Source organism: Propithecus coquereli, unplaced genomic scaffold (genome assembly GCF_000956105.1).
Source record: "Propithecus coquereli isolate 6110/MARCELLA unplaced genomic scaffold, Pcoq_1.0 Scaffold8, whole genome shotgun sequence".
NCBI classification, from domain to species: Eukaryota; Metazoa; Chordata; class Mammalia; order Primates; family Indriidae; genus Propithecus; species Propithecus coquereli.
In genome coordinates this window covers 14,448,023-14,466,085 of record NW_012154173.1, presented here as the reverse complement: position 1 = coordinate 14,466,085, position 18,063 = coordinate 14,448,023, and the positions used below count along the sequence as shown (strand labels likewise).

General features: G+C 39.1%; 1 protein-coding gene across 1 annotated transcript in view; it reads left to right on the top strand.

Moving 5' to 3' along the window:
* The window catches only part of PREX2 (phosphatidylinositol-3,4,5-trisphosphate-dependent Rac exchange factor 2), a 306,900-nt gene extending 295,485 nt beyond the window's left edge, over positions 1–11,415 (top strand). Inside the window, exons 36-37 of the mRNA XM_012663111.1 lie at positions 4,695–4,762; positions 11,109–11,415. Of these exons, the coding sequence (XP_012518565.1) occupies positions 4,695–4,762; positions 11,109–11,154 (114 nt within the window). The 3' untranslated portion in view covers positions 11,155–11,415. The remainder of the gene's footprint in view (positions 1–4,694; positions 4,763–11,108) is intronic.
* Positions 11,416–18,063: the final 6,648 nt, after the last annotated feature.

The window sequence follows — 18,063 nt, the reverse complement described above, 5'->3', positions numbered from 1 at the left end:
TCTTCCTCCTATTCTTTAAAAATAAATACATTTAGAATAGGTGGCTTTTTTCCTTTGTTGCTTGTTCCTCTGCCCCAAGTTGTGATGTCCCAAATGGCTGTGAGAGGTAAAGAAGTGATTCGTAATTTCTCTGTGAAAGGTCATAGAGCCTGGGGCCCTCTTTCAGAGACACTGGGCTGACTGGTGCATGGCAGAGACTTCTGGGACATTTTTTCTGTTACAGATCCTCCTTCCAGTGTTCAGCAGTAGCAGCCGTGGGGTTAGTGGCTGGGATCCAATCCCCACGCCCACTCTGCCCCGCTTGTGATCAGTTGCAATGCAAGTCCGAATCAAAGACCTCACTTGGATTTCCTGTCCCTTTTGCCTTTCAATCTCAGGGAAAATTACCCATTTAAACTTAGCTTTTCAGAGACTGAATGGGTAGATATTTGTCATCATTAGTCTATGTTGAAGTATTTGAATTATTACATTATTGAATTTGAATTATATATTGAAGTGTGTTAATATATTTATTAATACTATATATTGAAGTTTAGCAATATATAATGAATAATATAATGAAGAAACCAAGATTTTTAGTTTCTTTTTAGGAACAAGAAGCTTTTTGGCCTGATTTATTGTTCTCATTTATAACTGCAGTATTGTTTTCACATAACAGATTTTGTGTATGTACTCCTAGAGTTGTTGTTTTAACTCACTGCTTGAGTTTGTAGGAAAAGGATAGAAGAGAAGGATACTATATCATTTGTAGTTATTTGGTAATGATTACAATAACCGTAGGCAACACTTCACATAACACCTGCTCTAATTCATAAAAAGCTGGAAGTAGAAACTGTCATTTACATTATAAACTTAAAGTTTTCTGTGCTATAAGTTATATATTCCATGTGTTCTTTGGAGGAAGTCTATACAAAAATTTCTTCTTGACCTTTTTATTAAAGACTGGGATTCCAAAGTATGTGGCTCTTTACCTACAGTACCAAAACATCATTCAGGGTACTAAGAATAAAGACATGGGGGTGATGTGGTCCTTGTCTAGTCTCATGGTGGACATGTGTAGGCAAATCACCATGATATGGGCAGTACTCTAAGGGGTGTGCAACCTGGGTATGTCAAGACTCAGGTCAGGGTACAAATGAGTAGACTGAGCCCCTCCATGGCTGGGACACTGAGTCTTATTCATTTTGGTATCACGGTTTGCCAGACTAGAACCTAGTACAACATAAACGCTCAGTGATGCTTTCTCAGTAAATTCATTCTAACTAGGATAACTGGGAAAAGGCTTCATGTGGCAGGTGAACGTATGAAAGTGGCTGAGATACAGACTCTTGAGCCAAACTGCCTCAGTGTGAATCCCAGCTCCAGTGTTTGCCAGCTGAGCGATCAGGGGCAAGATTCTTGGCCTCTCTGTTACTTAGTTTCCTCATTATTAAAACAGGGATAATAATAGTACTTGCCTCATAGAGTTGTTATGAGAATTAAATAAATCAATATACTTAGTGCACTTAAAGCAGTACCTGGTATAGTGAATGACCAATCAGTTATTAGCTTCCTAAGATAATATTTGATTTGGGCCTTGGAGGATAAATATGATGCACACAGGGGGAAGAGGGTGTTTAGGTAGAGGGAGCCACATGTGCAAGAGTGTAAAAATGCAAGTAGCTGGCATATTGCCTAGAGGAAGGATTATATAGTTGACTTCAAAGTGGAATATGCCAATTGATGTGTTCAACATAGCAAGCATCAGTTTTATTTGAAACCCTTTAAGAAAGCAAAACTCTTTCTTAATAGACTTACTTAATGGAATATTATGAAACTATAGACAAAAAGAATTGTACACAAATACTGCACTCCAGTTAGTAAATCTATTTTTCACAAAGATATGATTTAGAAATCCTAAACTAATTTATGTGCATACCAGAATTGAGCAAATAAGTAAAGATATTGTAAACAATGAGAAGCAGATTCCTCACTGTCTGAGGAAAAAGTTATAAATAAGGAAAGGGAGAAAGCTAAAATCTGGAATAAACCCTGTTCTACTGGATTGGAATCAGAGGTGTCAGTGTGAACTGATGAATGCAGGCACATATATACAGAGATGGATGGATGCACAAATGAATATAGACACGTGACTGTGTTCATATTAGTAAACTAGCCCCATCTACTGGAAAGGCCTAGAAGAGTTTATTCCCCACCAGTAATGAGCACACCCAGTGTCCGAATCTTGGCTTCTAAACACCATTCTCCACTGAAAAGACCCAGGGCCCCTTGGAGAAGTGGTGAATTAACAGCCGAGACAGAGAAGATGAGCCCGGAACATCTTGAAGTGCCAGAAAGTAAAGAAGTACTAAAAAATGATGGGGGCATGTTAAAAAGGCACAAAAAGCAACAAGAAAGAGCTCCCAGTGGCCAAAACTGGAATAAATTGAGCAAAATAATAATAATCATAATGGATTATATCTGATAGACTAAAATAAATATCTATGAGCCTATGTTGATTTAAATATATAATTGAATAAATAATAATTTGGGGAGAAGGGATAATTCTTCTTTATAAAAGAAATCCAGTTCATAGACACTACAGTATTATTTTTGCAGACAACATAAACCAATGGAGGCTAACATCGGTAAGCAAAAGTTTGAAGAGAAACAGGATATTTGTATAGTCTCACAGTATATTCCCAAGCATATTTATATACTACAAAAAGAAAAAGAAGGTGATAAATTTACAGTGGAAAAAATCTGGTAGACATCACTTTAACCAAGTGATCAAAGCTAATGTCACCAGTGATAAGACATATTGACATCATGTATCCCTGATAATGATGCCCTGAGAAGGGAAGAACATCCCTTCTCTGATTTTCTTGCCAAAAATGCACTTCCTCTATCTAATCATGAGGAAACATCAGACCAACCCAAATTGAGACATTCTGCAGAATAATGGCCAGTACTTATCGAAAGTGCCAAGGTCATAGAAGGCACGGAGGGGCTAAGGAACTGTTGCAGATGGGAGGAGACTAAGGAGACATGACAAAAAAATGCAAGATGGGACCCTGGAGTGGATCTCGGAACAGGAAAGGGGCATTAGTCCTTAGGGATTGTGTGTCTGTAGATGGCAGGCCCCTTGTTAAAAGCTAGGGGTGACCTTTGAATAAGATATGCAGTTTAGTTAATAGTGTTGCACTGATGTGAATTCCTGGTGTTGATAATCATACCGTGGTTTAGTGAAGGGTTAACATTAGGGGAAGCCAGGTGGGGAATGTGAAGTGTCTGTTCTGTTTTTACAACTTTTCCCTATGTCTAAAATCACTTCAAAATAGAGTTATTTTTTAAGGACTGGTCAAGTGCGGTAGTGAGAAGGGAGGAGAAGTGGGACAAGGAGTTGGATCTGTAACTGACCGTGGGCAAACAACTGAGAGGACTCACTACCTTCAGACCAGCCCAAATAAAACGCCTTTTTAACTCCTTAACATTTTGAGAGAATATATTTTATGTTGTTTTTTCCTTCTTTTCTCCTTTTCTCTCTTCCTTTTTCCTTTTTTATTTATTTATTTATTTATTTATTTATTTTTTTCCCTCCTCCACTCTAAAAGACTCTTCCTTTTCCTTAGTTCAGAATTTAGTAGCTGGAGAGAAAGTATGAGAGTTTTTTTTTAACAGCTCTGCCTTAACCTATTGCCAGCCAAACCCCTGGTTTTCGGTTCTGTGTAGTAAGTAATTTTTTTCCACGAGGAACTGAACAGCTTCATTCATGAACTTGACAGAATGCAAAAAGACTACTTTCCTTGCTAAAGTAGATCATCTGTATTATAAACTCTGAGATTTCAGTGACTCACACGGACATGCCTTGCCCAGAAACTGCTTTAGAACTATTTATGAAAATATTTTCTTGCTACTACTAATAGCTAGCTATTCGGATAAGGAACAAACAGGTGCATGAGTCTGACAGGGCTGTGATTTCCGTTCCAGGAAAGTGGCAACACAGGGGAGGTATTTTTAGCCTGCTTGTTTTCTATTTTCAACATCTCAGGTATTGATTGCTTCTAGGAATAAAGACATAGATGAGATGGTGAACAGGAAGCTGTTGTTTAAACTTCTGTTGAATGATTTAGATGGCTACAGAAATAAATATTAATCTTTTGAAACAGCATAACAGCTCATTTTGATTCTTAAAAATGTTAATTTTGAAAATGCTCAGATGGTAATTTCCATCTTCTGCATCCAGTCTCTTTTGATGTTAAATAACATTGCTGGGGCGGGGTGCGGTGGCTCACGCCTGTAATCCTAGCTCTCTGGGAGGCCGAGGCGGGCGGATTGTTTGAGCTCAGGAGTTCGAGACCATCCTGAGCAAGAGCAAAACCCCATCTCTACTAAAAAAAATAGAAAGAAATTAGCTGGATAACTAAAAATATATAGAAAAAATTAGCCGGGCATGGTGGCGCATGCCTGTAGTCCCAGCTACTCTGGAGGCTGAGGCAGTAGGATCCCTTGAGCCCAGGAGTTTGAGATTGCTGTGAGCTAGGCTGACGCCATGGCACTTACTCTAGCAGGGCAACAGAGCCAGACTCTGTCTCAAAAAAATAAAAATAAATAAATAACATTGCTGGCACAACTGTGCCACATTCAGATGTTAATTATATGCTAAATTATTACTAATACAATGTAGAGGTAAGAGTGATTTTCCTGACTTTCAGGGAGCGAGAGTTCAGAACACAGCAAAGAACTTGGGAGTCAGAGACCGGACCCCACAGTCTGCCCCAAGGTAAGCGCATCCCCTGCTCTGCCCTTCCCCAGAGGACTTGCCGGCGTTTCCCAGGCAGTGTCCCTCACAGCTAATGCAGCTGCTCTGGGAGATGCCAAGTGTCCTCCTGATTGTTAGGGTGGAGATTGCCCTTGAAACACTCAATGGCTAAATGTGATTAGTCATAAATGCTCTCAGAAATAGGTGGATACTATACCATTTCACGAGTTCCATCATGAATTCAAAAACAAAAGTCCACACAGGTGTAACCGAAATGTGTAATCCAGCTGTGCCAAACTACCCAAATGCCATTTCCATTTATACTTCTGCGATTGCACATGTTGTTCCCTCTGGCATGGTTGCCTTTCCCGTCTGTGTCTGTGTGGAAAATTCCTACTTAACTGCAAAACCCAGTGCAGATGCCATTTTCTCCTTGGAATCTTGCTTGAGTTTCTTCCTCTTTGTACTTCCTTACCAGCTTGTATTTTGATATGTAGCTTTTATCATATTGTGTTGCAGTATATTGTTACACGTTTCATTGCCCAACCTGAATATGAGTCCTCTGGAGCCAGAAAATATTTTTTTTTAAATTTTATTCATTGCTCCTCATAGTGCCTACATAGTAAACATCAAATATTTGAACTAATTTCAAGAATGTGTGAATGAGTAAATAAATGAATGAGATCTGTGTTTGTTATGCGAAATATTCACAGTTCAACTATTATAGGAAGGGCTCCAGTCTACCTTTAAAATAAATGAACATAGTTAACAACCATCAGAGAAATGTTTTCAGTTTGATTTTTCTGGTAATTAGGGGAGGCAACCATGTATCTTGAAGTGGGGCAAAGCTAAATAATTTCTTTTACATTTGATTGCTTTTGTACATTTGCATTTTAACAAAAAGTAGGTGCCTCCAGAAACACTGTAACAGACAAACACTATATGTTTCTATTTACATAGCAGTTACCAGAGTGAGAATGATGGCTGTGGTATTTATGAAGTTATATTTCATTCTGAAAAATTATGTGGGCAGTGAAAGTGCTTTCAAAAGGGAAAACATATTTTCCCCCTGAAAATGGATGGAGCACTCATGTTCTAGTTGCATTTATTTTTAGTGCTGACTCCTGACTCTATTTAATCCTCAAGTTTTGCTAACGTTATCTTTCATAGTTGATTAGATTAGAATCTAAGACTTTCTATTGCTAAAGAATCCTTTTACGTAAGTATTCTCTCTCCAGTACCTTGAGAGACCTGGTATATTTGGATAACAGACCTACCAAAGTGTTAAAATCCCAATAAGAAAACAAGATAATGGCCCAGCAAGGTGTTCTTGGCTAGAGCTTATGAACACTAATAAACAGTGGGGTTGGGAGAAGACTTGAGCACCCCGATCGATAAACTGATATGCAGGCTGAACACAGGAAGAGAAACTGATGAACTCGCTTTTTTTTTCTTTATTGGGTTATGTTGAAAACACTTGAAATGAAACACAATAAAATGAGCCAGCTATAAAGTTGACATATTTTACAAGGGTGTAATAGCCCTGAGAGAAAAATCAAGAGTAATTTTTTTAGGTTTATTTTATTTATTCCTTAATTCATTCTACACGTATTCACTGAGGACCGGAGAAATGCAAAGCACACCGCTATGCCCCGTGGAGAATATAAACCTGAGATAGAAATAGCTCTGGCCCTCAAGGAGCTTCCAGTTAAAGAGATGAAGGTGAGGAAAGCATAATTGCAAGAAAAGGTGGAATGTGAGAAGCACTCTGGGAGGTGCAGAGAGCACGCTGAGGAGCACAGAGGGGCTGAGATCCTTCCCACTGGGAACCCAACTCCTGTCCCAAAGGCAGTGAGTTGAAGAACACATTTGGCTCTGAAGGCTAGACCATTGCTGGGCAAAGTTGGGGGTGATGTTTCTGGAAACATCTTCATGGAGGTAAAGTTTGCTGTCTCTGCTTGAGATAATATTTGGTTCAAATCCCCAACCCATCTCTACTGTAGTTTTCCTTTCACCCTCCACTTTCTTTGTTTTTCAAAATTCACTCGGCAAACATAGATTGAATTTCTGCTATGTGTCTGTAGATGGCAGGCCCCTTGTTAAAAGCTGAGGGCAAAGACATAGTCCCTGCAGCAGTCACTGAGGTGTAGTAGAGCAACAATTGAATCAAATGCAGATAGTATACGGTGTGTGATAAGAACCGTGATAGAAATAGGCATAGACAGTCAGGAGAACACAGAGAAGGAGCGTGTACAGCCCAAGGATGGGCAGAGGAGGCTACAGCACACTCCTGACTCATCTGCGTGGTAATGGATGTCCCACACGCAGATGCAATAGCACCAAGGCCCAGAGAACACAGGACATTCTGGGAACCATCCCTAGAGCTCCATGACTGATGGCTGAATGTGACTTAACAATGATACAAAGGGAAGCTGGAGATGCAGGCGAGGGCCAGATCAGAAAAAACTTAGAATTTTTCTCTAGCAACATGAGGAGGGTCCATTTGAGGCCAGCCAAGACCAGAAACAGGAGCTTGCAAGGAGACTGTGGTAGTGCTGAGGACCAAGATGAGACGATGGATTGGACAGCTGTTTAGAAGACAGAATTAAGTCTTTGGACACTAATTGGTTGAAGGAGGTTAGGGAAAGGGAGATTCTAGGGTGACCACCAGATCTTTGGCTTGGATGACAAGGGGCTAATGGTTCTTGCCACTGAGACAGAGGACGCAGAGAGGCAAGTGCATGCAGAGGGGAAAGTTGGAGAGCCCGACTTGGCAATATTGTGACTGAGGACCCGTGGGACATGTGCATGGAGATGCCTCCGTGGGTAGGTGAAGGTACTGGTCTGAAGCTGAGCCAAGAAGGACTGGTGGAGCTACAGTCCTAGGAGGTGTCCATATTTAAGAGGCAAGGGAAGACCTAGAATTTTCTTACTAAGGTGAGTGGGTCAGAGAGATGAGAGGAGGCCAGGCTCACCCCAGGGGAAGGTCACCCTGAAGGGAAAGCAAAGGAACAGGGCTGCACCGTCTAAGACAAGCCGGCAGAAGATGGCTGTTCTGGAGTTTCAGAAAGAGGACTTGGCCATCATCACCCTACAGAAAGAGTAAATACAATAACGTAATGGGATCAGAAGGCTGGGGAGCAGGGTATTGGAGTTTAGTAATTCTGAGCTAGATCAGTTCTGGGTAGTGACAGGGTCAAGCCTGCTTTTGGGAAGGATGTTCCCTGACATCCTTGGCTCCAGCGCATTTTGCACACTCCCATTCAGCAATTTGTGTCTGAAAGATGTGTCAGGAACTGCTTTTGGCATTGGGATCTCAAGATGGATGAGAAACACTTCATGCACCCAAGGAGCTTGCAGCCCAATAGAGTAGAAAGACAAAATTAATTTGGAGAAGTGAATGTGTATTGTGATAAAACACTTGTGAGGTCGGCGTGCAAAGGACGTTCTTTCCCCCTCTAACTTCCGCACATTGGCTCTGCAGAGCAGTAAGCCTGTCTTCTTCAAGAGTCAACCTAGCACTCTGGGAGGCCGAGGTGAGTGGATCGCTCAAGGTCAGGAGTTCGAGACCAGCCTGAGCAAGAGCGAGACCCCTGTCTCTACTAAAAAATAGAAAGAAATGGTCTGGACAACTAAAAATATATATATATAAAAATTAGCCAGGCATGGTGGCTGGCGCGTGCCTGTAGTCCCAGCTATTCAGGAGGCTGAGGCAGGAGGATCGCTTGAGCCTAGGAGTTTGAGGTTGCTGTGAGCTAGGCTGACGCCACGGCACTCTAGCCTGGGCAACAGAGCAAGACTCTATCTCAAACAAAAAAAAAAAAGGGTCAAATATTACATTCCAAATGTCGGATGACCAGTTGTGGCACACTGGCCTTATTTTCTATTATGTCACAAAATTTGGAACTATTGTGCTGTGAAAGCTTTATTTTCTTTATTTGTTTAATTGGAAGGTAGCATACCATAGTGGTTAAAAGTGAAAAAAAAAAAGTGGTTTTGAGGCCCAGCTCCTGCTTCTATGGGACCTTACTTAGGTTATATTTCCTCTCTGAGACTCAGTTTTCTTATTTGTGAGATGAGAAGAATTGCCTTGGGACAGAGCATTATTGATACTTGAACCTTGAAAGGGGCATTTGCTTTGTGGTTGTCTTTAACACAGCTTTTATTTTTGCTATATAGAGAGATGAAGGGCATGATCTGTGGAACGAAGTTTGAAAGTTCTGCTCTTGGCAGATTTGGATATGGGCTGGAAATACCAGCTCCAAGATGACTACCTGAGCCCAGACAGGAATAGGAGAAAGTGAAGCCAAGTACAAGCCTTTCTTGTGCAGGGCCGCGGGTGTGCAGGAGTGGACTGAGAATACAGCAGCGCCCCAGAAGTCAGGCAGACCAAGGCCTCACACTTCCCAGCAACTTAGCTGCCAAAAACCAAATGCCTCAGTGCAGAATGAGTCCAACTCTTACCTATTACATTTCACTTCCAAACTTCATCTGCCTCTTCTAAATTCCCAAAGCTCTGTAATTTCCATTACAAATGTGTCTGAACTCAAATAACCCTGAGTCACTTCCAAGAAGCCTCACAGAAGCTGCATCTGCCCAGCTCCACAGTACCCAGAGCTATTATTTCATTAGGTGGTCACAGGGCGTAGCCTCGTCTCCAATTTGCAAGGCAGACATTTCAAAGACTCATCTACCCAGTGCTATTATTATAGTTACATTACGTGGAAATGTGCACAGCAAGGTAATAGAATGCAATGGTTCAGCCCAGATCTCACAGGGCAAGCAGGACTATCTTCCTATTTCTTCCTATTTCTTCCACCATCTTCCTATTTCTGTTCTATGTAAGGCCACTGTGCCTTTTCACTCATTAGGCAGAAAAATAAGAGGAAAGAAATTAAGGAGAAAAAGAAACTTCTGATCATTTTATTATCCCAGCCCTGGGAATGCAATTTGAAGCAACACCACATTTTTCAGCTGCAAAAGAACCTTTGAAGTACATCGGGTCAATTTAATGTATTCTTTTCTCCAGGAAGGATGAAATAGGCTTTTCTGAGTGAGATGTCTCTATTTCAGTATTCGCCTCTTCCATGGAGATAACACAAAGCATAAACCACATTCCAGACTTGAAATGCATCTTGCAAACTTCCAACGGCAATAACTTCTATGGGTTTCCATACTAGGAAAGCTCATTTTGTTAACTGGAATTTATAACTCAATATTACATCTTGCTCATTCTTCTCTTTTGTTTCAGAATTAGCATGGGATTAAATGTCAAAGGGAGAGGAAATTTCTTATTGGCTAAATTGGTCAACAATTCATTTAAGCTGAATTCAGTTTAATCTGCAGCAGGGACTGAATCACTGCAGCTAGCCCTGGGTTTGTAGTGCATTTAAAAAGGTGCAGAGTTGACATCTGCTCCTTATATTCTGAGGCCATTAATCTGAGCTCTGCAATGGGACCAACATGGCCATGGACACTGTTGAGAACAGGCTCAGTCCAATCCAGCCCCTTTAGGTCAGCTGATCATTCTCCTTTCAGGATCCTCTGTAAGTGAAGCACATGGCCTTGAGGTCACTAGTTCTGTCTGTCTGGCTGCTGTTGTATTCTCTTTTACTTCCATTCTGGAGTTAGCATTTAACCACTCAGGAGAATGTGAAACACTAGAAACTGTATAACCCTAGTTAAGTCCCTTGAGCTTTGCATTAATGCCGTATGATCTCTTTGCCCTAAGCTGCAAAGGGGGCGCGTGCCCAAGCATCTCCATGGTTCATGTGGACTCCTTGACCCACTTGGAGATCCACGGACAGGTGAATGGGGCTGAGCAGTTAGTCCTTAGGAAACACCAGTTAATTTTGCCTGAGATTCAGGCCTCAGGAATCTGCCACATCAACCTGTCTAGTCACAGCCAACTGCCTGCACCACGCTGACAGTACAAAGTGAAGTACATTTCTACAACTAGTCGGAAAAGCAGTAGACCTCTATGAGATAGGTGCTATCTTGCTACAAGGTCATCACGATAGATATGATGGTAATATCACTTTTTGGAATTTGGGGAACAGCTTTTACTGTCAGCTCAGTGAACGGCCTGTGCTGGCTGCGCTGGAGCAGAGGCAGCAGGTTTAAAAAGCGCAGTGTTGCTTAATCAGTAGCCATTGAGAGATGTGCAAAGAGGCATTGGTGGTTTTCTAGATCACAGAATGGAAATTTTGGAGTTTGCTAATTCCTATGCTATTTTTAGTGAAATAGACAACGTGATCATGACTCACGGACCAAGAGATTATTGTCAATATATTTGTTCTACCAATAAAGACATCTCAAGTAACGGTGACACACCGGGCCACTGTCAGACTTTCCCATCCTTTTCTAGGCTGTACAAGCTGTGTGAGCCGCCTCCCCCGGCCGGAGAAGAATGAAAAGAATTCCCAAGGACCAGGCAGGCAGAAGCTTCTCGGTGCTGGACGAGACAAACTACATGCCGGTTAAACATTCCCCCCAGAAGATTAAGAAATTTACTTTTTTCTGTAAATCTTTCACCTGGTGTAAATAGCTAGTGTTCAGCTTGTACTTGGATATTTATGCTGGAAATGGATAGGAGTTCATTCAGACAATTCAGCTTCACAAACTGATCTCTCTATGTATCTGTAGTAAATATTCATCTTTAGGGCAAAATCCATCCCTGGAACTTACAGAAAAAAATCAAAGATTAAAAAATTAACCATTGTGCCTCCTCTCTCATTCATGAAAATTATTTCATTGTGTTTATTTTCATCTTCCCCAAATGGACACACGTAATGATAGAGAGTTCCACTCGAAGAAGTGGCCACACTTTGCAAAGCATCCTGAAAAGATGTTCAGGACAATGGTGTCTGGGGGGCGTAGGTTTTCAACCCCCCACTTGCATCCGAGAAAGTCATTTATGTGTGACAGGTGGAAAAGTGTGCTTTACTCTTTCTCTTAAGGGCTTATTTCCTCCCTCAGTAGAGAAGAGAGCTGACTGAGGTCTCTACAAAATTTCCTTCCAGCTGCTTTTGGGTGTCCTTTATGCTCGTGAACAGTGCCAGCCAGCCGATGCTGTCCGTGGTCTCTGCGATGAGTGTGGCTCCCTTGGGCCATGCCTGCTGGGTGCTGTGCCATTGGTGGCCCTAGGGACCAAGGAGAAGCAGAGAGGGGAACCAGGGTAAAGAGGAGAAAAATAAACCTATTTAAAAACTCAACTTTTAACTTAGATAACTAAAACTCTTAATTTTATGAAGGCTGTGATTTGAGATGTCAGATTCTTAAAAGAATATGTTAGCATGAGAATTTTCTATCAAGGTATATGTATAACATATGAAAGTAAAGCTTTATTTGTACTTTAAAAGGACTACTAGGGACCTTAATAATTTTATGGAAGCACAGGTGTAGTCTGTCCTCATTCTAAAGTATACGTGATGTTTATCATTTCTACATTGATACAATAATATTGTTTTTAGTATAGCGAGTACAGTAATATTGATGTTAAATCCATGATTTTCAAAACAAACACTCTTATTATGATTGTGATAATTATATGGATTTAGACTAGTATGTAAAATGCTTTTCATAACTAAAGTATATGTAAACCATTATTAAATCTTAATTTATGAAATTTGATAATAGCTTTCAAACTATCATTAAGAACCTCCATCATTAGCAGTTGTGTATTGAATAACAAAAATACTTTGTCACATAGGTATGTGACGTTTGTATACTACCAGTTAAGGTAATGATAATTGCTATTTGGCACAGAAGCACTTGAGGCTTTTGTAATAAGTCCATATGCATAATGAAAAATAAGGAAACCAACATTAGAGCTTTCAAAGAAAAAGTTGGGCATCCAAATTTAATGAAGATACGACCTTTACGTAAATATCTGTATTAAGTATATCCTTAACTTGCAGGGTCTCAGCAAGTGATACTGACAGACTGTGTGATTTGTGATTTTCCTGTGCGGAAAATTTGATCACTTTCAATGTAGGGCTGATGAGTGAACGCCACTGATTAACTAGTACTTTTCCTATCGTCATTACTATTTTCTAACCACCATCCTGGGAGCAGGAATCCTCATTAGAGGCATGAAGGGTTCGCTGAAACAATTCAGTTGTACTTTGCCATATTTCACAGGGCAAACTGTCAGCTATTGGTGGTATTTATAAATTAACATATTCTTAAGGATGTACTCTCCATATAACAGAATGTGCTTAATACTGTTTTTAGGGTTAAACATAAGTATATCATCTGTCAGAGTGCTTGGTGCTTACTAAATGCTCAAAAGTTAGTAACGCTTTATATTAACATCAGTCAATGTAATTTCTGATTGTAGTAAAAATTGCAGCTAACACTTAGTGACTGCTATGTGCCCAGTAATACCTCCAGTTGCTTTGTCTGGATTTTGTTGTTATTGTTTCACTTAATCCTCGTAACAGTGATGTGACCTGGAACTCTTTTTATCACCCCCATTTTAAAGTTGAGGAACCAAAGCAAAGAATGGCCCAGTGATTTGCACAAAGTCACATGATTGACAAGAACCAAAATTTGAAGCCAGGAAGTCTGCCTTCTTAATATATTATGCTGCTTTCCTTTATTAACATAGAACTGTTGTAATATTACCAATTAGCTCTAAGTTGGAGTTCTGTGGCACGTGGTGCCATTAAATTATACATCTTATGCTGAAAACAAAAGTGAACGGAAATATGTAAAATGCTTTTAGTATATGAAAATCATATGATTTCCTAGACATTTTACCATTCTGGATGCACATTTTGAGGTAACCCAACACTGTTGCAATGCTCGTAATTGAAGGTAACAGTTTTAGATAATACATTATATAAAACTTGATTATAATTCCAAAACAGTAGTAACAGTAAAAAAATACCTAATGTATGGATGAATAACAATGATTTTTTCAATACCATAATGTACCTCCTTGTGACATTGGACATTCAATTGGCCTTGAGTTTTTAGAATCTGTTTACCTAAATGGTCCATGCTTCCCTATAACCAGTGCACCTTCAAATGTCGCTAAAGCCTCCTACCTGTTCTTCCAAGTTCTGACTTTGGACAACTGGCCCTCTTCACCTAAAAGGGAAGGTCTTGCATGACATTTTGGATCTTAACGTGGGACTTGACTCAAAAATAACTTTTGACTAGAAATTCATAGTCAATACATCTTAAGCATTCCATCTAGCCTTATAAATATTTCTAATATTTCTAATATTACAAAATTTAAAATAATATGAAAAGTATGAGGAATTTGAGAAAAGACTGGGATTTTACATCTATTTTCATTACTATTTAAAGAAAGAGAAGTGAAAAGAGAGAGAGAGCATTTCTGGGCTGGGCGCGGTGGCTCACGCCTGTAATCCCAGCACTTTGGGAGGCCGAGGCGGGTGGATTGCTTGAGCTCAGGGGTTCGAGAGCAGCCTGAGCAAGAGCAAGACCCTGTCTCTACTAAAAATAAAAGAATTAGATGAGCGTGGTGGCGTGTGCCTGTAGTCTCAGCCACCTGGGAGGCTGAGGCAGGAGGATCGCCTCAGCCCAGGAGTTTGAGGTTGCAGTGAACTGTGATGACACCACTGCACTCTAGCCTGAGCAACAGAGCAAGACTCTATCTCAAAAAAAGAAGAAGAAGAAGAAGAAGTAGAAGAATTTCTGTACTAGTTTTACTTATATTGGATATGTAGTGTTGAATTTGTAGTGCAAGCTTTATTTCATAAACCAATTTCCCAATCTCGTACTATTTTCTGTCTCTTCAAAGCACATTCTTCGGGTGGCTTAGATTGCCTGTACATTTCTTGGCCATTCTTCTTGCAGCAACAATGTTCAACTTAAAATTAGGTTAATTTCTTATGATACTATAATATATATGACATGAAATGACATTGGTTCTGACTCTATTAATTTAAATTTTGAGATCACTAAATTCAGAATGAAATGAAGTTGGCCTTGACACTAACTGTGAAAGCCGGGAAAATGAAAGGGTAAACAAAAATCCTAAAGGACATATTAATTAATTTAAGAAAATAGTTTTCAATCCTTCAGGCCTATACATTTTATAGACAAAATTATTATTGATTGATTCAGAAGCATTCAGTTGAAAGTAAATTGCTCTTAGATATTTGAAACTAATACATTTGTATGTAAAATGCTAAAATATTCTTTTATTAGTTCAAGTAGATCTTTTCCTATGTAAAATGATTTAATGCAAAGTAGTGGGTATATTTTTATTCACCTATATTTTTGAAAAGCCATAATATTGAAATTTTAAAAAGGATAGCCTTACTTTAATTTTTATTTTACTTTACATTTTACTTTAAAGGTCATTTTTAGACTTTCTGCACCAGTGGTATTAAAATTAACCTTTAGTGTTTGACTAAATTGCTTCTTAATTTTTGGAAACTGTGTTTAATTTTTAAAGACTTATTGTTATGTGAACTATCTTACTAAAGTATAGTTTAGTAATGCTCTCATAGCCAGTAGTAATTTCATTAACATGTGTATGTATGAACCAATTTGCTGAATGAATTGTCAGTTGTCCTACTTAAGTACTAGGGCAAAAGCTTTGGAAATGATTTAAGATGATCTGAATTTTGATTAAGAAAAATATTCTTTCCTCTATCAAGTGTTCAAAGTTTTTGTGATGAGATTCAGCAAAGCTTCACCCTGCATGAAGCAGAACAGGTGGGGAAAGTTACAAGAGGGGCCTATGCTGAGAATGGTCCCAGGCTATACCTTTCACAAATATCGGCCACTGTCTTCCTAGGTGCTGCAGTCCATGATGGTTATTATAGTTAGTCTTTGGTTTCAGAAAAATTTCACTGCCTCAAAGCTTTGCCATTAACAATGGTCTCAGCATTTATATCCCCAAGCATCCACTGGACGTGCATGGAAGACTGGGAAAGTATGGTCTGTGCATCGTCTAGCAGTGGTGACCTAGACACAAGGCCTGCTTCACTCAGGATAGCTTGCTTCTCTCACTGGGAAGAGAGATGGCAATCTACTAAGTCTACTAAATGAGATATATTTGTGTATGTATATGTCTATATATATTATTTTATTGACTACTTTTTGTTTTTTGTGATAATACATTATAAAAATTATTTAGATTCTTATGTCTTGTTTTGTACGAAGATGGAAAATGGAGTTGTTCAATGTCTTGAACGAATGTCTGTTCTGTAGACATCAGAGCTATCTAACTGTAGTCAGTGTACCTGGCAGAATGTCTTTTGATCACTGACACTAGTTTGCTATTCAATCTGAAATCTGTTGACCTGCCCTTGTCATTGAGATGTAGCTGATTAAGAACAAATTGTTGAAGTTTAAAATTATATTCCTACTAGAAATAGAAAGCATCGGAAAGTTCGTTTCAGGAGCAAATAACAGAATAAATGCCATCTGCCCATGTATTCATTCAACAAACATTTTTGAGAATTCACTTCATATGAGGCACAGCTATTGGATCTGGTGATGGATATGTTTGATTCAGAAACCTTCACAGTGTCTCTGTGTGTTATTGATCACCTATGTCTTTTACTTAAAATGACATTATTTGTAACACAAACCCATCCTAGTACGATGTATGTATATATGCTGTAGGTAGCCAAGAATACTAAGTTGGTAAAATGCTTTAGAAAGCAGACATTTAAATTTGACAATCTAATGGCTAAAGCAAATTTATTAGAGTTTCAGATGAATATATATTTTTGTAACTGCCAAGTAAATGAGTAGAAGATAGCTTTTTGCTTAAAAATATTTTTATAAGTACTCATTTCCATAGTATTGATCATTTTAAATAGTAAAATATCATATTGGCTCTATAAATAGTAATCATTTTGAATATATCTGTATTTAACATCATGTAACAGCCAAAATTTACTATTAAATCTTATCTGAATGTGTTATAATAGTAGTTATTTTTTTCCTTTGTAAAATATCCATGTAACATAGTTTCAATTACTCTGTATTTTGTGTATGGTTAAAATTATCAAAGTGCATTATGTATTTTATATCATTTGTTTTTGTCTGCGTGAAAGATTGGAATAACAACAATGTATAATAAATGTCAATAATAATAAAGTGAAATGTAATATGATCAGTTAGGCTTCTTTCCATTTAAATTTAACTAATTCCTTTTATGTTCCTACCTGTTTGGAGGACAGAAATCATTAAATGTAGATTTTCACCCTTCAAGAGTTCACAAGGTAAATAGAAGAAACTTGGGGCAAGGCACAGTGGCTCACACTTCCAATCCCAGCACTTTGGGAGGCTGAGCTGGGAGGATCACTTGAGGCCAGGAGTTTGAGACCACCCTGGGCTACATAGCAAGACCCTGTCTTTACCAAAAAAAAAAAATTTAAGAAAAGAAATTTGATATACATATGAAACAAATCTATAAATATAAGCTGGAGCAGCCATAATTGCTAGGAAGGAGTTAGAAAGAGAAGCTTAATATGGGCCACAGAATAGTAAAGTGTCAGCTTCAGGGGAGACAGAAAACTTATATTGTCCCCTGAACTAAGTAGCCAATCTATCAAAGTGTATTCAGTACTTTTTATGTATGAGTCACTATCCTCATGGATGAGAGTGTTATAAATGCACATAATTCCCAAACTCTGAGGTTAAAGAATGTGGTATATTTAAGGTGATTAATGCAGTGCACGAACTAAAATGGTAAATACCAACATAAAGCAATGCACGCTAATACAAAATGAGAAGTAAGGCAGTGAGAAATGGGAGCTATAGAAATCCAAAGGATTGAGGTTCATTTCAACATCTCTTTATTGGACATCTACAAAGTACTGAACTAAGCTGGAGGTTAAGTAATTAGAAACATATGTAGCCATTGCCTTTATGAAGTTTACCGTCTAGACGGGGAAAACATTGATTAAAAAAATACAAAGATGATGAGAGAAGGCTGGGTCAGGAAAGGTAGTCAGCCTTCGGGATGAGTAAGATTACGCAACAGAAGGGAAGATCAACCTTGTTGACAAGAACGGCATGAGTACTTGCCCGGAGATGGAAACGCACCAGCTATTTTGGCGGGATGGTGAGTGGATTGGTCTGGACAGAGAACAAAGATCTGTGGATGTGATTAGAAAGGGATATGGGTAGAAAATAAGGTTGGGTCTGGACAGTGTGGGGGTCTCTCAGTGCCGGGCTAGGAAGTCTGGACTTTGGACATTGTGAACATAAAAAACTGAGATAAATAGTTGATGACAATGATATAAAAAAATTATGAAGTCCAAATGAGGAGTTTGATGAGTATTGTTGATTATGTAGGATACCTCAGGAAAGTCAAAACAAAT